The sequence below is a fragment of the Pelophylax lessonae genome (assembly GCF_965119305.1).
Source record: "Pelophylax lessonae genome assembly, chromosome: 5".
NCBI classification, from domain to species: Eukaryota; Metazoa; Chordata; class Amphibia; order Anura; family Ranidae; genus Pelophylax; species Pelophylax lessonae.
Genome location: NC_138772.1, coordinates 140,310,931 through 140,337,505, shown reverse-complemented (window position 1 = coordinate 140,337,505; position 26,575 = coordinate 140,310,931). Strand labels below are relative to the sequence as shown.

The following is a 26,575-nucleotide window of genomic DNA, read 5'->3' as shown; positions in this document are numbered from 1 at the left end:
TAAGTCTTAAATTATAACTCAAACCAGTAATAATGGAATTCAGAGACAATTATTTAATATGATAAATGATACACTAAAGAATAGATACATTTATATGGTCTTACAGAACAACCGGCCCTTTGAGGGCAACCATAATGCTGATGCGGCCACAATGAAATGGAGTTTGGCACCCCTGTACAAGAAGCAAGCTTAAGGGTACACACCTGTCAAACAAATTTGACTTTAACTCCACACAATGGACATAATCTACCAGTTGGTTGATAAAAATTTTCACACATACTCTATTATCTAGCTGCCTTCTAGATAAACCAATGTGGCTCCTAGAAATCCTAGAAATCCTTAGTTTTTGCCCCAGTCCATTGTGTTCCCAGGTAGAGATGGCCTTGCGGTTCGCCCAGCGGTCGGTTCGCGGCGATATTTGCTTGTTCGCTACCCGCCAAATTTGCGAACACACTGTGTCGTTCGCGGTGGCCATATTAGTTTACATTGGGCAGAACTTTGACCCATAGCACAGCCGTCAGGTGGAACGGGACAGCCAATTGAAACATTCCAGCACATGGACAGTCCCCCTACCCTATAAATAGACCTGACCTGGCAGCCATTTCACATTCCGCTTTTTGCCAGTGTTGGGAGAGGTCTGCTGTGCTCATCAGGGAGAGTTTACTAGACACATAAAGCGCTGTGAAGATCCACAAAAGTCCTTTTTAGGGCTGGTATTTCGGTATAGGTCTACTACAGTATCTTTTCAGGTTAGGGACAGGTATCCAGTCGGTGCTTTAGGGGCAGTTAGAGATCGGCTGCAGTCACACAAATCGCTATGTTAATGTCCACAAAAGTCCTTTTCAGGGCTGGTATATCGGTATAGTTCCAGTCTCTCTTCAGTATAGGGGCAGGTTATTCAGTCTGTGCTGTAGGGGCAGTTAGAGATCGTCATCTGCAGTGACACAAATCGCTCTGTTAATGTCCACAAAAGTAATTTAAAGTGCTCCAATGTCGTTATAGGGTCTATTATAGTCTCTTTAGTATAGGGAGAGGTATCCAGTGGTTGCTGTAGGGGCAGTTAGAGATCGTCAGCAGTGACACAAATCGCTATGTTAATGTCCACAAAAGTCATTTAAAGTGCTGCAAATGTTTTGGTATTGCTGTGCAGTGCACTAAAAAGGGGGGGGGGGTAATCCATGGTATAATATACTTTGTAGAAAGCATATTATAGTGGATTTGTAGTATTATTGTGCACTGTGCAGCATTGTGACAGGTGTGGTGGTGAGACTGAGCGTTTCTGCAGCAACACTGCACACAGTGACAAAAGCACTTATAATGTATTATAACTGGTGCGATAGACCAATTGCCCCCCAATACCACATATTGAAGTGGGGTGTTATCTGAGTAAACTTTTACAAATGTATTTGTGTCATGCAACAATATTGCCTCGTTTGCTGAGTGATGTCTGGTACACACAGCGCCAAACTCACTGGCCAATTTTTTGAACTGGTGTGATACACCAATGCCCCCCCCCCCCAATAGCACATATTGAAGTGGGGTGTTATTTAACAGTATAATTTTCTAAGATTGTATTTTAGTCCTGCAAAAATGTGGCCTCTTGCTGTGTAAACAGTGCTACACACAGTTACTGGCCAATTATTTGTAGAAATGGTGTGATAAACCTGTGGCCCCCCAATACCACAGATTGAAGTGAGGTGTTATTTTATAGTATATTTTTCTAAGAGTGTGTTTTAGTCCTGCAAAAATTTGGCCTCTTGCTGTGTAAACAGTGCTACGCACAGTGACAACAGTTACTGGCCAATTATTTGTAGAACTGGCGGACTGACGGACCGGCAGATAGGGAGAAGAGGCAGGCAGAACTTGCATTGCACAAGAGGTACAAAGCAGACTGCAAATGTATCAGGAGTGAGCCATCAACCATGTACAGTCACATCTGGTGCTCCCAGGACGCCGGCACATGGCTCCGCAGTGTGGGCTTTTTTTAATGTGTCCGTTGCTGACACCAGTGTTGCCATCTGCAGCCTTTGCAGTCAACGCATAAGTCACGGTAAGCCCAACACTCACCTAGGGACAACCGCCTTAAGAATTTGCAATGGAATTGTTGGCTTGCCCCCGTTCAGCGTCCTGTCCGAAAGGACGTTCAGCGCAGCAGGGGGGATTGTGACCGATAAGCGCACTCACCTAGCTCATGACAGTGTAGACTACCTCACATTTATAAAAATGAATGAGGCATGCATCTCTGAGGAATTCAACACATGTGACCACCAGTAGACCATGTTTCATTCAATTCCTCATCACAGGCCACAAATATCTGCCAGACCGCCATCAACCCACAACAATTCCTGGTCCTTGTCTTCGCTAAATACAGCGGCATAAAAGGCATTTCATGTCCATTGAATGGCTAATTTTTGGGGCCTATACAGGCCGACACTTACTGTTCTGTGTACTGTGAATGCCTACTGTACCTCTAGCCATTAAAAACAAAGTTCCTTGCTGTCATTCCAAACCATGTGAGCTAATTTTTGGAGCCTATACAGGCCGATACTTACTTATGTATCCTGTGAATGCCTACTGTACCTGTAGCCATCAAAAAGGAAGTTCTTTGCTGTCAGTTCAACCCATGTGAGATAATTTTTGCAGCCTATACAGGCCGACACTTACTTCTGTATACTGTGTGAATGCCTAATGTACCTTTAGCCATCATATACTAAGTTATTTGCTGTCAGTTCAACCCATGTGAGCTAATTTTTGCAGCCTATACAGGTCGCCACTTACTGTTCTGTGTACTGTGAATGCCTACTGTACCTCTAGCCATCATATACTACGTTCTTTGCTGTCAGTTCAACCCATGTGAGCTAATTTTTGGAGCCTATACAGGCCGACATTTACTTTTGTATCCTGCGAACGCCTACTGTACCTCTAGCCATAAAAAAAAGTTCTTTGCTGTTAGTTCAAACCATGTGAGCTAATTTTTGGAGCCTATACAGGCCGACACTTACTTATGTATCCTGTGAACGCCTACTGTACCTCTAGCCATCAAAAACAAAGTTCTTTGCTGTCAGTTAAACCCATGTGGGCTAATTTTTGGGGCCTTTTAAGGCCGACACTTACTTCTGTATCATGTGAATGCCTAATGTACCTTCAGCCACAGAATACTACGTTCTTAGCTGTCAGGTAAACGCATGTGGGCTAATTTTTGGGGGCTGGAATGGCCGACACTTACTTCTTTATCCTGTGAATGCCTAATTTTTCAGACTGGAAAGGAAAAACAATGGGTCTGTAAAGGTTCCGCCAAATTGTGGAATGGATGCGGACCCATTTTACAGATGTGTGAATGGACCCTATATGTATTAGACAATGTATTTGTCAGTTCTGGCTGATTTATGAAAAAAAATATATATTTTTTGCTGTAAAAAAAAAAAAAAAAAAAAATTTAGGGCAACTTTTTCAATTGCAATACTTCTGTTATGACATTGTCCATGTGCTGGGACTATTTGTGCACAACTAGTACGTCTTTTGTTGCTGCAAATATGACCTAAAGGTTTTTAAAGTTCGCCTCCAATTAAAGTCAATGGGGCCCGCCGCGAACTCGCGGTTTGCGGACTTTTGAGAAAATTTGCAGCTGGCGTTCGCAAACCGCCCTGGCCGATTTTCGTCCATCCCTATTCCCAGATTCCAAGCTGCTTTTGTTGAGTTCTCAGGATGGCTGAGCGCTATAGCATTTCTTTCCAAAAGCAATCCTTTCCAAAACATTATGAAATTTTTTTTAATTTGCAACAAACTAAGAATAACCAAACTCAGAGTAAAAATAAAATGACTGGATTTCAACTATTGAAAAGATCAACTAAAAAAAAACCAATAAAAACATTAAAATCAAATAAATATAAATATTAAACTTTTCTTCACTTTTTGTTTGCAGTGCTGGCAGGGCTTGGTTTTCTCTTTGAAGGCAACATTTCCAACACATAATACTAATATCTACCTGGAAGCCTAGAATAAGACTGCGAAGCCAAGTGCCCTTTTACTAGGTGCCCTATTTACCTTTGCTTCAAACCTTTTGAATGGAGCTCTTTATCTGCTATGTTTTCTTCGTGAAGTATTATGTGAAGGACATACTGTACCTTAGCACATGTGAAGTATCGGAAAGCTACACAGAGATACCTAAAACTTTTGTGCACGCTCTGAGCAAACAGAAACAGCAGATAGTAATCTGTGCCAAGTTTCATCAAACTGCATTTTCAAGAGGTTGTCCTGGTTTTATGAAACTAGTTGCATACTCTAACTATGGATTGTTTTCTTTCACTCATTGATCTTTTAAAAAAAAAAAAAAAACTAGTTATAGCTAAGCCCCACCAAACAAAACATTTTTTTTATATATTAATCAGGTATTAAACCCTAAAGCAGACATTATATTGCCGCTTACAAATTCTTAGATGTGATGGCTGTATTTGTTTTTTTAGCCTTTCTTTCTTTTATTTTTACCTGGTGATCTGGCCAGTAAGTCTATTGTTTTTTCAACAGAACAAGCTTGTTCTGCAGATGTAGCAGTTATAGGGTTGAGACAAACCGCTTACCACTGACAGAGTCAGTTTTATTTATTTATTATTCATTATACCTTAGATTGTAAGCTCCTTGAGGGCAGGGACTGATGTGAATGTGTAATGTTTATTTAAAGCGCTGCGTAAATTGACAGCGCTATATAAGTACCTGAAATAAAATAAAATAAATAATAAAATTATCCTACAATGAAGAAAACTGTTTGCTGTAACTACTTATAGGGCTCATGCACACTGCAGCTAAAAAAACAAACAGCTGCTTTTGAGTGCTTACTTCTCGGCCTAAAAACTTGAAGAAGCTTGAGCTATTTGGTGCTCTTTTGTGCATTTTTCATTGAGCTTATTTGAGCATAAGCATTTTTTTCCACAAACTCTCCCCTCAGCTCATTTTTCTTTTTTTTTTTGTGTGTGCGTTTTTGCGCTTTCACACTTAGATGTCTTTTCTTCTTAATAGTTCCTCTCAAAAACGTGAGTTTGGTGGAGGTTTTTTTTTTTTCAGCCTGTAAGAGCATATGCCTGTAAACTGCTGAAAAAGCCAAAGTGGGCATGGACACATTGGCTAAAGCTGGATACACACTATACAACTTTTGTTGGTAGATTTCCTTTAGATTTACCTTCAAGTATGTAGTGCAGGTGCTTGCCTGATTGCATACAAATTGAAAGTGTTTAGGTTTGACCTCCTATTATACGGTTTTGGTAAATCTAAAGGAAAAAATCGAAAAGGAAATTGTATAGTGTGTATCCAGCTTTACAGGGGAGTTTCCAGGCAGAAAAAAATTAGAGTGCAAAAAAGTTTAGGGCTGGGTTCACACTATTGCAAATTAGATGCAGGTTTTTCCGCATCCAATTCGCATGTCAGGAGATTGTGACCAGCTCTCTATGGAGCCGGTTCACATATCTCCGGAGTGGCTAGGGTGCGAATTGCACAGAAGTCCTGTACGTCTTCTGGTCCCCATTTCAGATCCGTATTTGTGGTCAGCCAAAAATTCAGTCTGAAATTAGACCTGAAATGGTGAATGGGACGCACTAGACCCCTGCTGTGAGCTGCTCCGTGCGGCAGTGTGAACCCATCCTATAAGCAAGTATGAGCAGCTTCTTTGAGACACAGTATGCATGAGCCCATAAAGTGTTACGGTAGTAGGAATTCAGCTTCAATTTGTTAGGCCGGCCATACATGGGACAAATTTTGAAAGAATATTCTTTTGGAAATCTTATCTAAGAATTTTCATTTGAATTTTCCACCATTAGTGGGCCATAGCAACGGCCTATTTTCATGTGGCTATCAAATTTGAGTGATCGGGATGTTGGAAATTTTGGGAAAAATAACGATTTCTAATCAATGATGGGAGAATCGTGTAAGAAATATAACAAAAAAGAAATGCTCATGAGCACAAGAAAAGAAAATTCCTGAAAAAAAAGAAGATTCAGCCACGAAAATTATTTTCTGTAGCAACATGAGGTGAAATTATAGGCCTGGTTGGTCAAATTTAGAAATCAATGGTGATATTATCGCATGACAAAGCGCAAGAAATTTCTGACTTTCGAAAGAAAATTTGTTCGGAATTCAACCCATGTATGGCCTGCATAAACGTCTTAAACCGCTAGTACATCTAACACTCCCTTCCCCCAAGACTAACAATACTGCTGTTCGAAGGTACCACTGTGCTCCTTCATCCAGAGTGGGGGCACTCTAATACAGGAGGTGTGTTACTGGGTAGATCACCAGCTAAAAACAGAGGAAAGAAAGGATAATAAAAGAAAATGCAGACACCACATCTAATGATTGGTAAGCTGCGATATATTACATTTTTGATTTTGGGTTTAATACCACTTTCAGGGCTCATATAAAACGCTGTCCTCAGATCCTGTACTGCATACAGATTTATACTGATCTGAACACAGAAGTACTGTAGACTATAGGGCTCACACAAACAGTTGCTTTTGGTCAGTATTTCCCTGTAATTTTTAGCAGTGTAAACCAATAATCTGCATCTGTGGTCTGGTTTTGTAATTTATTTGGCAAGCATGCAAACAGTGGCAGTGCAAGTGCAAAATGACTGAAGGCCGAGGCCATTCTGCGCTTTGGCTGTCGCAGCTGCTGAGTGAATGACTCATTCAGGGCCAGATTATAAACATAAAAGTGTAGGCAGTGGTGGTAAGAGCCGGATTAGGAATAAAAACCAGCCTTGGAAATCATTTCATATCAGCCCCATTGGCGTAGCGTGGGTTGTCAGCACCCAAGGCAAGGCAAGTAATTTGCGCCCCTAACCCGCGGACATTTACCGCTCTGAGTCCCTTCCACTTGTGCAGTACTAAAACCCCTTATGGTAAATTTTAAGATTTACCACTCTTTCTCATTCTCCTTTCTTTACCTTTTAGCTCTCTCTATCCTAATTGATTTTATTTTTTTTCCATCTCTCTCTCTCTCTCTCTCTATCCGTCTTTCTTGTTCTTTCTCCTATTCTTTCTCTCCTTTTTTCTTTGTTCCTTCCCTTCTTTTCCTTTCTCTTCCTATGTATTCTCTCTTTTTATCCCTTCTCTTACTCCTTGTTGGGGGGGGGGGGGGGTGATATGATAAGTGGCAGTGCTGGTGGGGGGGATAGGGTGGGTGGCAGTGCTGGTGGGGGGATAGGGTGAGTGGGGCAGTACTTGTTGGGGGGATAGGGTGAGTGGCAGTGCTGGTGGGGAGGATAGGATGAGTGGCAGTGCTGGTGGGGGGGATAGGGTGAGTGGCAGTGCTGGTGGGGGGGATAGGGTGAGTGGCATTGCTGGTGGGGGGGGGGGGGAATAGGATGAGTGGCAGTGCTGGTGGGGGGGATAGGGTGAGTGGCAGTGCTGGTGGGGGGGGGATAGGGTGAGTGGCAGTGCTGGTGGGATCAGTGACAGTGCTGGAGGGGGAGAAATCAGTGGCAGTGCTGGGGGAGGGGTCAGTGGCAGTATTGGTGGGGGGGGGGTGGGATCCATGGCAGTGCTGGGGGGGTCAGCGGCAGTGCTGGGGGGGTCAGCGGCAGTGCTGGGGGGGAGTCGGATTAGCTAACTTAGGTTCTCCTGATCAATGTCATCTGCTGATCTGAGAGCTGTAGTGGGTACTTTTAATGGCAACTTTATTCACAGGCAGTGTTACTCACTGTGTCTCCGGCTTCACTGTGTCTCCGGCTTCACTGTGTCTCCACCTCCGTGGTGTCTCACAGCAGTAACCCCTATGTCAAAATTAGGAGATAGGGTCTCCTCTAGCTGACTGCTACTCTCCACCCCCCAGCCATGCTGTGAACTGAATGGGCAGCCGCGAAGAGGCTGAGTGGGCAGCCGCTGGCTCCAGGAACAGCCCAGCTGGGCAGCCACAAGCTCCAAGGACAGCCCTGCTGGGCGGCCGCAAAAAGGCTGGGAGAGCAGTGTGGGCTCCAGGAACAGCCCAGCCGGGTGGCCACTGGTTCAGGGACAGCCCAGCTGGGCAGCCACAGGCTCCAGGGACAGCCCAGCTGGGCGGCCACAGACTCCAGGGACAGACCAGCTGGGCGGCCACAGGCTCCAGGGACAGACCAGCTGGGCGGCCACAGGCTCCAGGGAAAGACCAGCTGGGCGGCCACAGGCTCCAGGGACAGACCAGCTGGGTGGCCACAGGCTCCAGGGAAAGACCAGCTGGACGGCCACAGGCTCCAGGGACAGACCAGCTGGGCGGCCGCAAAAAGGCTGGGAGAGCAGCGTGGGCTCCAGGGACAGCCCAGCTGGGCGGCCACAGACTCCAGGGACAGAACAGCTGGGCGGCCACAGGCTCCAGGGACAGACCACCTGGGCGGCCACAGGCTCCAGGGAAAGACCAGTTGGGCGGCCACAGGCTCCAGGGACAGACCAGCTGGGCGGTCACTGGCTCCAGGAACAGCCCTGCTGGGCGGCCACAAAAAGGCTGGGAAAATGGTTCACCCAGTGTTCACAGCAAAGAAAAAATAATTCCCAAAACTCCTAGCCGACAGCAGCCCCAGGGCAAGCAGTCTACCAGGAAATTTCCCGCTATCACAGTAGCCCAGTCCTGGTGGTGGTACAGAATTACCTCAGTCTTTAGTGATTCTGAATGAATTACTTTGTTATATTTCAACTCTATACAGCATTAGACCTCATGCACACGGGGGTATTAAAATCTTTCTTGATCTTGCTGCCAGGAGCTGGCAAATAAAATGTTCATTTTGGCACATAATTAAGCATATTTATGCGCTTTTATTTGCACATGGCATTTACAGGTCTCTAAATTCATTCTATTAGCTAGAATATTAAGTTATTCTAGCCACTAGAATGCATTTACACTTGTTTATGCATGTTTATACTACATGTGTTTACGCACGTTACTGTACGCTTACGCATAAATAAACAAAAACACCAGATGCCCCTGAAAGGTGCATTTTCATGCTCATGTGCATAAGGCCTTAGGGCTAGTTTACACCACAAATATGTCCTCCAGATCCACTCCGGATGAGTATCTGCATGCATGTTTTTGATGCATTCCAGTGCGTTTTTGATGTGTTTCCAGATGCGTTCCAGATGCTTTATTTTCAGTTTTTTTCCCTTTACTGGGGTCCGGGGCAGTTTTTATGCCTTTTTTGTTATGTGCATGTGCGTTGCGGTGCATTTTTTATGCATTTTACCCCATTCCAGTACAGTTCTGTGCAGGAAAAATGCAACATGTTCTACTTTGTTTCCTGGAACTGTAACGCACTGTAACTGCAAGCACTGGTGTGAACTATGCCATAGAAAAATCTAAAAAAAAATCTATAAAAAAAACTACTTACAATGCGTTTTGGATGCAGAAAAAAAAGCCCTGGAATGCATATAGGGTGAACTAGCCCTTACTGTGCATGTCCATTTGGGTTCAGATGCACTATGGACCATTTTTAATGCAGGATCTTTCTGTCGGCTTTCGTTCTGCAAAATTCTGCATAAAATCCTATGCCCTTGTGCATAAGCCCTTAAAAGTGTAGGTAAATCCATAATCTATTTAAGGCTGGATTCACACTAATGCATTTTGTCATGCTTTTTGCTTTCTGCAGAAATGCATTTCATTTTTTAACATGGGTTCCTATGGAACACGTTGACATCAATGCATTTTTGTGCCTCTATGTTTTTGGAAAGGGTCAGGGACTTTTTTTTCCTGCAAAAATGCTGGGTTTTGCATGTAATAGACTTCAATGGACCTGCATCCATAACGCAAGTATTGTGTATTTACCGTGATTTTGCCACGATTTGTGGTTTTAATTTGGCCCAACAACACATTTTCCAAAAAAAAAAAACTCCATAAAAAATGCGAATCGCAGTAAAAACCATGGAAAGCACAGCAAAAAGCACTACAGAAATGCTCAAAAGCAACATGCATAGGTGTGAATCGAGCCTTACATTGTATTTGTTATCAAAGCTCACTGTATACAGCCTTCTTTAGGCTCGGTTCACACCTATGCAGTTTGCCTTTAATAGTTTCTGCAGTGCTTTTTACACGCACGATTATACTGCAATTTTGCCATGATTTGCGTGTTTTAAATTTTTTTGGCCAATTGTTTGTTGGGCAGATTAAAAAATGCAAATCGTGGTAAAATTTCAGTAAAATTTACACACTACATGCTTTTCTGCAGCTTCTCCATTAAGTCTATTTAGCCAAAAAAAGCACCGTTTTGTATTTAAAGTCCCTGACCCTTTCAAAAAACGCAATGGCTAAAAAAAGCATAGATGTGAATGTATCCCATAGGAAACAATGTTAAATTAACTGTAGGGCATTTCTGCAAAGAGCAAAAAAAAAAAAAACTGATAAATGTGAACCAGGTCTAAGGCTTTGTCCACATCTAGGCGTTTTTGGGTGATTTTCTGCACTCAGCTCTAAAAAACGCCCAACAAGACAAATCACTTTCATTTCAATGGGCCTGTTCACATCTGAGCATTCTGTCGCTTTAAGCAAAACGCCCGTTTCTCAAAAAAGTACATGAGCTTCTTTTTTTGGCAGATTACAGGCATTTTTATTTTTTTTCATTGTCCATTCAACTCAAAACGCCTGCACAAAAACACCAGAAATAACGCTGCAAAAACACCTGTAAAACGCCTGAAAAAAAGCCTGTAAAGATAGCAAAGCCTAGTTGTGAACATAGCCAAAATAATTTTAAAGGATGAAGGCTTTTTATCTTAATGCACTCTGCATTAAGGACCAGGCCTAGTTCTGACACTTGTTGTTTACAAGTTAAAATCTGTATTTTTTTACTAGAAAATTACTTAGAACCTCCCCAAAAAATATATATATTTTTTAGCAGAGACCATAGAGAATAAAATGGATATCATTGCAAAACTTTATGTTACACTGTATTTGTGAAACGGTCTTACAAACGCAATTTTTTGGGAAAAAATACATTTTTTTAATTCAAAAATAAGAAATCAGTGAAGTTAGTCCAATAATTTTCTATAATGTGAAAGATAATGTTACGCAGAGTAAATTGATACCTAACACATCATGCTTTAAAATTGCGCACGCTCGTGGAATGGCGACAAACTCTGGTACTTAAAAATCTCCATAGGCGATGTTTTAAAAATGTCTAATGGTTACCAGCTTAGAGTTACAGAGAAGGTCTAGTGCTAGAATTATTGCTCTCGCTCGTGGCAATACCGCACATTTGTGGTTTGAACATAATTTACAGGACTTGCGTATGCGTTCGCTTCAGTGCGCGAGCTCGGAGGGATGGGAAGCTTTCAATTTGTTTTTCTTCTGATAGGCTCAGAGATTGCAGCGGGAGCCACTGGCAATTCCTGGCACCAAGTCTGTTAAAAACTAAAAGTGGCCATATGCTAGTAGAATTTCATTAAATTTTAGTTTTAAGATTTCATTTGATTTTTTAATTGTTAGTTTGTTAGTGGTGTCAAACTGACATTCAATATTTGACAGCAGTGATGAGAAAATTCAAAGGAAGAGGATGGAAAATTTTTATTGAATGAAGAAGTTTCTAATAGTAATTATGGTTCTCGTTCAGGAAATTACATTTTTTCCAAAACTGAATGTTAAGCAAACAAAACAAAATTTTGAAGTACTGTCGAACGACCTTCATGGAGTCGTCAAATGTACCGAGAATTTTTCTACGAATGTTAGTTTGAAAAACCTCTATGTCTTCCTAAAAATAATTAATCTACCTTAACTCTTTTTAGAAAATACTGAAACTGTAGCGAACTCAGAAAGTCCACTAGATATACCCATACACCTGCTAATCCGCAATTTGCTGCCTGAAACATCACTAATAAGATATATTGGGCTGGTAGATCCAGGTAGAGATACTTTATTATCTGGAACCTTGAACAGAGCTGCATCTACAGTCAGTGACAAAGGTTGGAAGATGGCCCCATTTGGCCGTGGATTGTTAAGCCATTTTCAATGCCAGGGCTACTACAAAGCTGCAAGGAGTAAGGGCAGCAGTTTTTTTAAAGGGTAAAAGTATATACAATTGCTACACAAGTCATATTGTAACTGAATGTTTTTAAAACATCTTTCCTTTTAAATCTGCAGTGTTGTAAGTTTCTCCAAAATTCATTGCAATATGGCAAACTGGAGTTGTTCCATTGGTGTACAGAACTTCCCAAGAAATGTAATTTCCTGCTTGTGTGATTGGCTCACTGCTTTTTCCCAGAAGTCTGCATCAAGATATAGGTTGAACTGGATGGACTTATGTCTTTTTTCAACCTCACTAACTATGTAACTATGTAAGATACAAGTCAGATTCTAGGCATCCTCTGCAACTAAAATGTATTGTTGGTGAGATACTCCCTATTTTTGGTGAGATACTTTGGTGAAATACTCCCAAGGATTAATCATAATAATGAAAAAGTCACTTCCCTTCACTTTCACTTTGCACATTGACACAAAAAAACTGCTTTTCCTTTAGCACACCAAAAGGTAGGAATCTGCAACAAAGATTGTTAAAACCCTTGCAATGTACATAGATCACCCAGAGGGGATTGTTTTCTCAAAAAAAAAAAATGGAGTTACTCTTTAAGCCAGTTACTTTGATGGGAACTACCATGAAGAACTACTGATTCAGCAAGGAAGGCTAGAAACATGTCCGGTTTGCTGGCAGCATGGGGGAACTGCATGCTGGCAGTATCATTTTTATTATTATAAGTGTTTGAATGATAGTACGACTTTAATGTGTGAGTTAGCACCCCTTGTGGTCGAAGGCCAAAGCACCTCGCTGAAGGATAACGTCTTTTCCCCTGCCAATTACACCTGTTCCAGCAATGAATACAAACCAATTTTGAGGGAAATAGCGTGTAACACTGATTTTCCTCCATTATTTCTTTATACACGTTACACTTTACTTTTGACCCGAAGGCAAGGAGGGAAGCTGCTGTATACTCTGCAAGGCCTCCCACACCAGTGGTCCATGCCCAGTTCATATAATAGTTCTGCTACGCAGCCATCCCTAACATAGAGCTCCTGCTGCTTAGAAGGGTAGACCATACAGCCACCAATCCACCCTTCCGACAGAACCTCCATTACTTCTGTCCCGAGTTGGCTGCTCCTCCTTCCTTTTTACCTATTACTTCCCATCACCCTGAGATGAACATGAAGACTTGCTTTTCATTCCCTGTTCCCATACACTGTAGGACTTCACTCTCACTTTGTGTTCACAAAAATCAGACTACAATTTACTTAACTAGAAACTTATTTTACTGAAAAAAATGGCATAAAGAAACAATTCTTTGTCATCCCCATAATACAGTTCTTTATGAACCACATAGCAATTCAACAAGTTATCAGGTGAAAAGTGTTCCATGTTAAAAATTAGTCAGGATTTTCGGCTATACTGTGTTGTCCCATACCTTTAGTTGGTGCTAGCTTCCAACCGGTGATACATGGCTCACTAACAGTCATGCTTCAGGGTCCCGCTAAGGGGTGACCCCACTTAGGTGCAACACTGCATTTATCTGTGTATGGTTTTTCTTCCTATCATGACCAACCTCGCTCTTCCTGGCACAACCCCTTCCTGCCTTAATACCTCTGCTACAAGAAGCTGCACAGGCAAACTGGCAGACACACCACAACTTTTTAACCCTTACATCACTGAACAGTAACTCTTGAATGTAACACACAAATGACATTTTAGGCACCTGCCTACATGTTGGTCAGACATGCTCTCTTGGGCCTACAGGCCTGTTAGGAAAATCACCTTTGACTTATTCACACACATGGCGGGGAAACCCTTCTTTTACCATGCCTACAGAGGAACAATGGCACACTTCTCAAGCTACACAGAAATCTATTCCCACTACAAAATGGCCAGTTATTTGTGCTTACCCTCCCACCAGACCAAAGTTCCCAGTCATCTCCTGGCTTGCTTAACTAATAAAAATACTTCTAAAGAGGGGCTAAATATGACTGGTGCCTGTGGGAAACTTGTGAAATTACTGTCAATCATCATTGTAAGATACAGTAAGGAGCCTGCAGGTGCCATCAAAGTGGATTGGGGTGGACTTGAGGACTACAGCAACGTCTGGATGAAAGAGTGAAGCCCTAGCAAGTAAGATGTGCTCCCTGTATGCATCTCAATGCCTATTTTTACCTTTAATAGTCATAGCTTAGGAGTGAATATTTTATATAGTCCTTCCAAATGCACTTAGACATTCAAACAGAATACCCATTAAAAATGCTGGAAAGCGGCTATTTCATAATACCAACCATTTATGAAGATAGAGCTTCAAATATATTGTTTAGAGTATGAATCCTGAATGCAGGAGGAAGAACGCATAATGTTTTTTCTCTATCACAGAAAAGGTCATCCGCGGGCTATAAAATAATGATGCGTTTGAACAACCCTTTCATCCAATTACACATCAGTGAATTGCACGGAAGCCCAGAGGGCAACTTTAAATTAGGAACAAAATATTTTTAATTTGTCACGATAGCTTAAATTAAGTCAAGCATAATTCATCACAAGGACAGTGAAATCTCTTCAAATCCTGGAGGGCACTACTCTATTAAATGTTTTTGTAGCATTTTAGACGAGTCCCAGTAATCAGTGCAACTTATGTCAAGGACCTGTCAACAGCTGCAGCCACTTACAATGAGGTTGGTCTAGCAATAACAGTATGCACTCTATATGCCTATGTACACATAAACTGCTTTCAGGCCATGATGTCCCGGAATGACCACAGCTATACATCTACAATGGCTGCTGGGATTGCACTGCAGTCTAGATACTCTGACTTTACTCTGTAAAGTAGCCCTTTTTTTAAAGCTAAACTCCAGGTAAATATAAAAAACAAACATTAATGCAGCTCTGTATTCATCAATGCATAATTTATTGTAGTTTTTAAAGCTGAATTATATTTTGCTTATATTTTGCATTCCCTGATTCCTCCTTTCCGCTCCTCAACCTGCTCATGACATTTTAAAATAAAACCTTTTTATTTTAGTTGCATACCTTATTTCATACCCAGTGAGCATCACTGGGTCTCTTTGCTTCTAAAAAAGCATAGTGAAAGAGGTGGCAGGGCGGCCCGGCTGCGCAAAATCACATACATGTACGTGATTTTTGTGCACAGGTTTTCAGGGGAAAGCGCACTCCACTGGAGCGCCGCTCCCACTGTGATTGGACACAGGGGAGCTAATCAGCCGGTCCGCCAGCAGCGAGGGCCGCCAGGACCCGCCACTGGTTCCGTGGAATGACAGAACTGCGGTCTGCCTATGTAAACGAGGCAGGCCGCTGTTCTGTCACAGAGGCAGAGAGAGATCTTGTGTTTCAGCTAAGCTGAAATACAGATCTCTCTTTTCCTCTAGTAAATCTGGTCCCAATACAGTTAGAAAGCACTCCCTAGGAGAACACTTAACTCCTTGATCACCCCTGGTATTAACTCCTTCCCTGCCAGTGTCATTTATACAGTAACAGTGCATTTTTTTTAGCACTGATCACTGTATTGGTGTCACCGGTTCCCAAAAAAAGTCACTAGAATCTATCTATCTATAGTTTTAGAAATACAAACTATTTGGCAAGCAGAACAGCTCCTTTATATGTATTTTATCTGTTTATTTAGCAATTTCCCTCGAGTTCAAAGAGCCACAATAAATGCATTGTGACCAGGTACTATAGTATAGTAAGAAATAATAATGGTGATATTAAATACTTATGTTTGTTAAAGTTGAAATAATTATGCATATATTTTGTTTCTTTTTTTGTAATATGGTTAGGACTAGAAAATCTGCTTTATTTTTTTTAAAGTGGATATAAACCCTGACATATATTCAGGGCCATTTTTATTAATAATTGGACCCTGGGCAAATATTTTCTTGTGCCCTCCTGAATCCACTTAGCAACTATTTGCAGGCAGTGTAGTCTCAAGAGGAAGCTGCCTTGGGCCCCACAACAATGACGGGGCCCGGGGCAGCTGCCCCTTTTGCCCTGTGTTAAAGACGGCCCTGCATATAGTGAGGTGAAATGAACAGCCTCGGATGATACAAAGAGATGAAACAAATCTCCCTACATAAGTTTTACTTGTATATGTGCTGTCTTCAGCTTTCTCGACTGTTTAGAAAATGCACATCCTGTTAGAATTTTCTCTTCCTGATTCACCTGTGGGAGGGAAGTTTGGCCATATACTGTGAGACAGCTGATTGGAGGAAAGACACACCCCACCCTCTCCACATAGGCAAAAACATGAGAAGCTGTGCTATGAATAGACCAGCTGTCTGCAAATCTATTTCTATACATCCACCGACACAAATTTCAGCCTGGTTTGATCTCAGTTGACAGAGAACTTGTCAAAAGTTATCATGCTGATAACAGAAAAATGGAGCAGGAGAAAGCTACGGGACTTAGGGCTTTGAAGAGAGATAAGTAAACACTACAGATATATGTGCCCAGGTCAGATTTCATGAATGGGGGGTTACATCCACGTTAAGTAACTATATACCTGTATTTCTTTAGAATATATTTTAATTGAATTTCTAGCCAGCAGGTGATGCCCTCGGCTCCTTCCAATGTTCTCCAAGCAATCTTTAGGGCCTGTGATGATTGTCTCTGGGCTTTTGTTTTCATCAATTTAATATAAGTTTTAGATGCTTCTAAAATCGTTCAGAATTCTTGGACAAGCACAATTGACCTGCAGCTGACTTTCTGATCTGCTACAAGCAGGTTTTACATTCACATAGAATTGTATGGTTATGTCATACCCTTCTAACACTAATAAAAGTCCATCAACACCCTTTTACAGCTTACACATAATAGAATGAGTTAGAACCACTGTTCACCCCCTCCCCTGCCTCCTTAGTGGACTCCATAGGAAGTTTTAGTCAGAGGGAGAGTATGAAAGCAAACAGCTTCTGCTGTGCTCTCCCTTTAGAAAACCTAAAACACTATGTGAATCATGTGTCATAGGTGAACCCTGTATTGAATGTTAATTTGTCGAGAAGATTTTATATTAATAGTACAAAATGTATGTGTTTTAAACCTTATGACCATATGAAAATTAAATAAAATGGACAAAATCCACGATAATTTCCCTTTAGATTAGCTGCAATCCACTTTACAAATTTCTATACTTCAAATCCTTCTAATAAATAGCCTCTTATCTTTTTTTTGCAGAATGTTGTCCAGACATGATGTGCATACATACATTAAGGTACTATATACAAGTACTTACAGTATCTCACAAACGTGAGTACACCCCTCACATGTTTGTAAATCTTTTATTATATCTATTCATGTGACAACACTGAAGAAATTACCGTATTTTCCGGCATATAAGACGACTTTTTAACCCCTGGAAATCTTCTCTAAAGTCAGGGGTCGTTTTATACGCCGGATATCGTCTTATACGCCGAATCAGAATATGCGGTGGAGGGGGGCGCTCAAAAACATCCGTGGTATGCCCGGGGTATGGAGAGAGCGGCAATGTGACCAGATGCATCAGGAAAAACATGCCTTTCAGCCGTCTGACCCGCCCGCCCGCTCGCTCGCCCGCCCGCTCTGGTATCCTACCTTCTTATCGGCGTCCATCCCTGCATCTCGCTCCTGAGGCCTGAAGCGGTGCAGGTGCGCATGCGCGATAAGATCCGGCGGCGGGGATACCAACTCTGACAGGGAGTCCTGTGTCATAGACTACGGTACAAGCAGGGCAGGGGCCAGACAGGTGAAAGAGGCGGGTTTATCTGGTCACATCTATTATTACCAGATAAAGGGGTGTAAATTAAGTGGAAGAAAATAAATAAAATGATGTTTCCCAACTGTATATACGGTACAATATGGGCATTGGAAGAGGGGTAGTCTTATACGGCGAGTTTATCCCAAAATCTATATTTTAACAGGAAAAGTTGGGGGTCGTCTTATACGCCCAGTCGTCTTATACGCCGGCAAATACGGTATACTTTGCTACAATGTAAAGTAGTGAGTGTACAGCTTGTATAACAGTGTAAATTTGCTGTCTCCTCAAAATAACTCAACACACAGCCATTAATGTCTAAACTGCTGGCAACAAGAGTGAGTACACCCCTAATAATGTCCAGATTGTTCCCAAAGTGTCAATATTTTAAGTGGCCACCATTATTTTCCAGCACTGCCTTAACCCTCTTGGGCAAGGAGTTCACCAGAGCTTCACAGGTTGCCACTGGAGTCCTCTTCTACTCCTCCATGACGACATCACAAAGCTGGTGGATGTTAGAGATCTTACGCTCCTCCACCTTCAGTTTAAGGATGCCTCACAGATGCTCAATAGGGTTTAGTTCTGGAGAAATGCTTGGCCAGCCCATCATCTTTACCCTCAGCTTCTTTAGCAAGGCAGTGGTCGTCTTGGAGGTGTGTTTGGGGTTGTTATCATGTTGGAATATTGCCCTGCGGCCCAGTCTCCAAAGGGAGGGGATAATGCTCTGAGCCCTCAATGAACTGTTGCTCCCCAGGGCCAGCAGTACTCATGCAGCCCCAGACCATGACACTCCCACCACCATTTTTGACTGTAGGCAAGACACACTTTTCTTTGTACTCCTCATCCGGTTGCCGCCACACATGCTTGACACCATCTGAACCAAATAAGTTTATCATGGTCTCATCAGACCACAGGACATGGTTCCAGTAATCCATGTCCTTAGTCTGCTTGTCTTCAGAAAACTGCGGGCATTCCTGTGCATCATCTTTAGAAGAGGCTTCCTTCTTGGATGACAGCCATGCAGACCAATTTGATGCAGTGTGCGGCGTAGGGTCTGAGCACTGACAGGCTGACCTCCCCACCCCTGTAACCTCTGCAGTAATGCTGGCAGCACTCATATGTCTATTTCCCACAGACAAGCTTTGGATATGACGCTGAGCACGCCCACTTAACTTCTTTGGTCGACCATGTTCATAGTGGAACCTGTCCTGTTAAACCACTGTATGGTCTTGGCCACCATGCTGCAGCTCAGTTTCAGGGTCTTGGCAATTTTCTTAAAGCCTAGGCCATCTTTATGTAGAGCAACAATTCTTTTTTTCAGATCCTCAGAGAGTTCTTTGCCATGAGATGCCATGTTGAACTTCCAGTGACCAGTATGAGAGAGTGAGAGCGATAACACCAAAATGAACAAACCTGCTCCCCATTTACACCTGAGACCTTGTAACACTAACGAGTCACATGACACTGGGGAGGGAAAATGGCTAATTGGGCCCAATTTAGACATTTTCACTTAGGGGTGTACTCACTTTTGTTGCCAGCGGTTTAGACATTAATGGCTGTGTATTGAGTTATTTTGAGGGGACAGCAAATTTACACTGTTATACAAGCTGTACACTCACTACTTTACATTGTAGCAAAGTGTCATTTCTTCAGTGTTGTCACATGAAAAGATAGAATAAAATATTTACAAAAATGTGAGGGGTGTACTCACTTTTGTGAGATACTGTACATGTACGGACACGTTGTATGGTCAGACGTCTGTAGAACAAAGCAACCAAGCACACAGCAGCCTCTATTCACAACAGCGGTAAGCACATGGTAGTTTTATTACCATGCCTTATTTGCCTTTTTTTTCAGTTGACTAAAGACAAATGCACAGATCAGCTGAACTTTGCATTCGGTAGCTATTTATTTTAATTTTTTCTCATTCATGTACAAAATAATCGCATGAGTTATCATTCCATAAAGCTGAACTCCTCTCCAATACTCCAGGTTGTGGGCAAACCCTTGGCATCCTCACTTATAAAGCAGGACTACCAGTGACCACCAGCCAGAGCACCAGAGAGGCTTCAGGGGACTAGTCACATGGAAGGAGGAGCCTGCAGGAGCAAGAAATAGGGTTGAAGTGCTTTTTGCAGATATCCTTGGGCAGAAATTAGCATTTCACCCTTGCAGTATATAATGTGTGGGAGTTTTTTTTTTTTTTTTTTATTTCTGGAAAGTTCATGTCATTTTCTTTTGTCATAAAATGCTCATCTAGCCTTGATATCTTGTTGATATCTTGTTTTACACTCTCATTAAAAACATTTGTGTTCTAGTTGAAGTTTGGGAAAAATGAAATTTCCAATACAATTGTGAATATCTGATAAAGAGCAAATATCTGCAGTAAAACAGATCTGAGCTGCCACAGCTTCCATATAAATAACAGGACCCTCCCCACGCAGCTGCCTACTCCATCCTCTAAAGCTGGCCATACATGGTTTAGTTTTCTCAATCAGCCAGCGTGTTTATCAAAAAAACTGAACAGATTTCCTCATCCAAACTCATCCAAGTGAGCTGAATGCAGGAATGCTCCCGCCGTGCCATTGTGGTCTGATAGTGGGGACTCCTATCATCTAGCACAGGGATATGCAAACTGTGGCCCTCTAGCTGTTGCAAAACTACAAGTCCCATCATGCCTCTGCCTCTGGGTGTCATGCTTGTGGCTGTCAGAGTCTTGCTATGCCTCATGGGACTTGTAGTTCTGCAACATCTGGAGGGCCACAGTTTACATATCCCTGATCTAGCACATAGATGAGTCTGTTTTGTTTTCGTGCAACCAAAAAAGAAAAAAGAAAAAAAAGGGGCCCCTTTTTTTCATCCACACATTTGAGGAGGATAGGGGAATCTTCCACACTGTATCAGCGTAATCTGACAGCGGGGAGACCCCCCACTGCCAGAATACAATGATCAGCTTTCCTGGCTATAGCCTGCAGCTCCGATCAAGCAGGAAAAATCCAACAGTGACCATACATGGTCCCTTTTGAACCTGCCAAATTTCTATCCATGTTGGTTCAGGCTGAATTATTCCCTGCTAAAACAGGCAATTTTTTCCATGTATGGATGGCTTTAGTCCCACATTAAGCTCACTGTCTCGGTTGCAAAAATGGATGTGCAGCCATTAGTCTTTGAAAGGAAGACATAGAAAAAGAAACTTGTGTATAGGTGAGAATAACTGGCAAAATTAAATATAAGCTTGTTGTTAAGCCATAAACAACAAAAAAATGGTTTACATGTGACCAGGAATTCTTTGAAGATTGCTGGAATCTGAGAAGTGATCTGACATTGGGGGGGGGTTTCTCAAAACCGGGGCACTCAGAATCTGGTGCAGCTGTGCATAATAGCCAATCAGCTTCTAACTTCAGCCTCTCCAATTAAGACAGTAAAACCTGGAAGCTGATTGGTTTCCATGCAGATCAGCACCAGATTTTGCACTCTCCAGTTTTAGAAAAATAACCCCAAATGTAACTCAGTGCTGGTGAATTTTGTACATACAGCAGTTTAAATACAAACCTATTTGGGTTTTAGGTGTTAGGCCTGGATCTAATATAGAGCAATCAGTTGCCATTGACCTTTCTTATTGGCTTTGGGATGCATTTGAGGTCTGATATGAAGCAGTGGTATTGTGGATTGTTCCCTCTGCTTTGAACATTTCAACATCTTTATCACCATTTATAACTCTTTCTGGACTCTGTATATTTAATCTGGACATATTAATTGGATATAATAGGTTTGGCCTTTTAGGGCTCTTTCACACAGGTGGACCGTTCAGTTTTTTTGGCGGATCTGAACGGCCCCCCCATGCATCCCTATGGGGCATCGGATGTCAGCGGAGACATGTCCGCTGACATTCGATCCGATCCGTCAAATCTGGACGGATGGAAACCCTATTTTCCATCCGTCCAGCGGATCGGATCGGATGAGAACGGACCAACGGACCGTTCCCATCCGATTTCCCCCATAGAGATGCATGGGGAACTGACAGCTGTGTCTCCGCACACAGCGCGGAGACACAGCTGTTCTCCTCCTGCTCAGCGGGAGATCGGCGGATCGATCCCCCGCTGAGAAAAACGGACTCTGTCCGATGGACGGAGGGTATGAAAGGGGCCTTAAGGCCCGTACACACGTACCGATCGTCGGCATACAAACGTCGGTGGACGAAGGATCTGCCGATTGTACGCGTGTTAGTATGGTGCCTCCGACAGATGTCTGCGCACAATCCGCGGACAAAAGTCTTTCGTGCAAACATGAAAATATTTGTATGCCGACACCAGAACGGACGATTGTTCGCCTGTCAGTACACAATTCGGCCGACAGACCGCAGATTTGCAAGACTGGGCATGCTCAGAAAATAGAAAACACAGGGAAAGTTAACCATTACATGACATCACTTCTGCAGTCGGCGGACAAAATTCTTGTGCTGTCCTTGTGCTGTCTTTGCACTTTTCAGCAGACACCGACATCCCGGGGAGAAAAGAGGAACATTTGTAAGCCGACCATCGGTACGTGTGTACGGGGCTTTAGTCTTGGGTGGAGCACCTTTTGTTGTGTACATATGCACATTTTGTGTTGTATTATACACTTTTGGGTAATAATTTAAGAACATTTTACCAGTGTAAAGTCCAGCTGCTTGTGATATTTAGAATTTGTGTTTATTTCTTTGTAAATGTGCTCTTGCTAGTGCAGGGACTTGTGTGTGTATTTTATACCATATGGGTCATGTTTTACAGAAGTGTCTGTGTGCCCTGTACATGTTGTTGGTTGACGTTGGATGGTCATCTTGCCATATGAGAAGGAAATGCCTAATTCCCATCTGAAAATCCATGCTTTATCATTTATTCATGCTTTATTTCTCTGTAGAATATACCATTAGCTGTGTCCAATGCTCCATCAGCAGTCAGCACAGTAGCTTCTCCCATCAATATCTCAGATCACTCTCTTGTTATCATTGCCAGTCTGCCCACCAGTGAAGTTTACTTTCCTCTCTCTTTCCATAAACAGAAAACTCAAGCAAACTGTGGGATATCATGGAAAGGTCTGCATAAGGTCAGACTGGTCTCTGTTTCTCACCAGAATATCTAGAATTAACCTCGCTGCCTGTTTATTATAGGGCAATGTACCAATATATCTTCATTTGCCGTTTTGGATTCAGTTGTATTATGACCTTTATAGACTGTGAAGAAACCACAATGCGTACAATACACTTGGTGAAATTCAGGAGATTGCTGATAAAAAGAATTGGATGAGGTTACCATACCTGAGCACCGGACTCCCTGAGCAATAAGGCCCCACATGAAGTTTGCACAGTATTCACACCAGTGCGGCCCCCGAAATGTGTGTACCTGTAAAAAACACAAGACATGGTCGTAAGAAGACCGACTATGATAGATGGACAAGACAAAATGCTGCATTATAATACGTGCCATGCAAAGGTCCTTAATTGTACTTTTTAAACTGGTAAAAGAACACAGTATGCCTAACTTTTCTCTTACTATCAAGGTTAGCTTTAGAGGCATTATATATAAATATCAAACCACTGCAGATTAAAAAGAAATATATAATATGCCAGCGGATGTTTTGTAATGGGAAGCAATTCCGCACAGGATGCGTTTTCCAAACTGCAAATAGACTTTCTGAAAGTGTTGTTCCCAGTTAATGACAATTTTTACTACACAAAGCGAATATTCCTGTTTACATTTGAAATATTAACTAATAATTGCAGTGAACCTTTCCAGAATAAAAAATAATTTTACAAGCAAGGTTCATAAAGTTAAATCAGTTTTCTCTTATGAAATGTAATTTTATATCAGGGGAAGTGTTCTAAAAGACTTATAAGTATGCTGCATAGTATCAATATGGTTTGTCCTTAGAACTGCAGGATAGCCACAGTAGACTCATGGTTTTATAGAAATAATTTTTTTTTTTTTGAGTACATGACCCCGACAAACTAACCCCCAATTTTTTTGTAAGAGTCCCCATTTTTAGGTCTTTGATGACAATATAAGCAGTGTTTAAAGCTTAAAAGGACCCCACACCCCTCCTAACTCCAATTCCAACTACCCTATAAAAGGGATGCTTATGCTTACCTATTCTCAAGGCGATCCAGTCTGGTCACATGATCGACTCCCAGTGGCGGTTTCCGGGGGAGAGGAGGGACAGCTAACAACGGATGCCTCATAGTAAGCCTATGGGTAAGGTCAGGGCCGTCTTTAATACTGATTGGGCCCTGGGCAAAAATTTTCTTGGGCCCTGGGACTGCGGACATGGTACAGGAGAGGGTCAGAGACTGCGGACATGGTACAGGAGGGGGGTCCGAGAATGCGGGCATGGTACAGGAGGGGGGTCAGAGGCTGCGGACATGGTACAGGAGGGGGGTCAGAGGCTGCGGACATGGTACAGGAGGGGGGTCAGAGGATGCGGACATGGTACAGGAGGGGGGTCAGAGGCTGCGGACATGGTACAGGAGGGGGGTCAGAGGCTGCAGACATGGTACAGGAGGGGGGTCAGAGGCTGTGGACATGGTACAGGAGGGGGGGTCAGAGGCTGTGGACATGGTACAGGAGGGGGGTCAGAGGCTGTGGACATGGTACACGAGGGGGGTCAGAGGCTGTGGACATGGTACAGGAGGGGGGTCAGAGGCTGTGGACATGGTACAGGAGGGGGGGTCAGAGGCTGTGGACATGGTACAGGAGGGGGGGTCAGAGGCTGTGGACATGGTACAGGAGGGGGGTCAGAGGCTGTGGACATGGTACAGGAGGGGGGTCAGAGGCTGCGGACATGGTACAGGAGGGGGGTCAGAGGCTGCGGACATGGTACAGGAGGGGGTCAGAAAACTTTCAACAATGCACACCTTTACAGTTGAATAACACAGCTCAGGGTTTTAGAAAAACAAGCATTATATCAGTGTAAGGACATACCTGGCCAGCTGGGCTTATTACACAATTTCAGAGGTCACTGGATGGGACTCCCACTCTGATCTTGCTTGCTAATTCCTGAGCATGTAGGCTGCAGGGGGCGGGGTCAGGGCATCAGTGGAGCTCCTGGCCCTGCCCCCTCTAAATTGGCTGGGGAATAGAGGTTGGGGGGGCGGGGCTCCCACTCCGATCATTGCTCTCAGCCTCTCACTACAGGCAGCCACTCTAATCCTACCAGACAGGATGCAGCAAGGGAGCAGGACTGGGAGCTCCACTGATGCTCTGACCCCTGCCCCCCTCTAAACTGGCAGGAGAATACAGAGGTCTGGGGGCGGGGCTCCCACTCCGATCACTGCTCTCCCTACAGCCGCTCTGATCTGAACATACAGGATGCATGGGGCGGGGGTCAGAGCATCAGTGGAGGCGGAGCTCCGAGTACCGCCCCCTCTCTGCTGGCTTGCTCGGGAATGCAGCCTCCGTGCGCGCCACTCTGCAATACCGCCATCAGGGCCCTAATGTGCGGGTTCAAGCGGCAGCTGCTTTGGGCCCCTCCAAGATTGGGCCCTGGGCAGTTGCCCCGGTTTGCCCCTTGGTAAAGACGGCCCTGGGTAAGGTCACCGCCCAGGCATTCAATCTGTTGTTGGTGCTCTCTCCTCTCCCCTGAAGCCAGCTGCAGGGGAAATGATGTGAGTGGACCGGAGCACCCTGAGAATAGTTAGGTATAAGCGCATCTTCCTTCTACAAGATATCTAGAATAGGCATTAGAAATGGGACAGGAGCAGTTTTAGATTTAGTTTGTTACAGCCTGGAATTCGACTTTAAAGTAGAACTATAGGCAAAACTTTTTTTTAAATTGTGGCTAGAGCAAAGGAGCGTTATAAACCCCTTTCAGGTTTTTTTTCGTCATCTGTGTCTCATTGCAGAGATTTTGCATCACTTCCTGTCCCATAGACAAACAGGAAGTGAGAGAAAATCCCTGCAAATTAAGGGAATTACTTGGGAACCCCCAGGTCACGCAAACTAGAGTCCCCATTAGAAGAATACCCCTCTATTATTTTTCTGGGGACAGCCCAAAATTTTGGGTTTTCTTTTATTTTCACTTTAAATGATATTAATAAACAGGACGAATAGGGGGAATCTCCTTAACGGGAGTACAGACAGCAATAAAAACTGAAAGGTGTTCCAATCTATCCCCACTCTATCCAAAATTTAAAAAAAGGTTTTGCCTTTATTTATTATATAACTTTAATGTATGAAAACACATGTGTGCTCAAATATGACCTTCCTTAAAGGGATGCAAAAGTAATATATATATATATATATATATATATATGGTATTATTCTAAGAAATGAAAAGCAGCGCTACCTATTGCTCAGATCAATAATGTATACAGTAATCCCCCGCTACATCGCGGTTCAGTTTTTGCGGTCCCGGTAATTCGCGGTTTTTTTTGTAATGTTATTTTACTATATAAATCATTAAAAATGAAAGATTTTTGTGTTTTTCATAGCTCTTGTTCTGTCTCTAAGTATCTTTTATGTGTTTAAATTAGTTTCTATTGTTTTAAAAGTGTGTTTAAAGACCTTAAAATGCTTCTACACGTACAGTGACAGTAAAAAAATCATGCCTACAATGCATTTTAATAGGGTTTTTCTATTTCGCGGAATTTCACTTTTCGCGGCTGGGTCCGGAACGTAACCCCCGCAATGGAGGGGGGTTTACTGTACAGCTGTACTGTAAAGTATAAATAAACCTAATTTAAAGTGATATTTACCAAATAAATAATGTATATAATGAAATATATTGACTTTTAAAACAAATTCTAATGAAAAGCGCATAACCAATTCTAAAAGACTTATAAAGTACATTGAAAAAAAAAAAAAAGCAACATAAATCTTAACCTTTTGTGATGAATG

At 42.7% G+C, this 26,575-nt stretch overlaps 1 protein-coding gene across 3 annotated transcripts in view; it reads right to left on the bottom strand.

Annotated features, from left to right (window-relative positions):
• CHN2 (chimerin 2) overlaps positions 1-26,575 on the bottom strand; it is a 502,107-nt gene that overhangs the window by 44,796 nt on the left and 430,736 nt on the right. For all 3 annotated transcript variants that reach the window (XM_082258131.1, XM_082258132.1, XM_082258133.1), the window contains one exon: positions 23,002-23,086. In XM_082258131.1, coding sequence (XP_082114257.1) covers positions 23,002-23,086 — 85 coding nt within the window. The remainder of the gene's footprint in view (positions 1-23,001; positions 23,087-26,575) is intronic.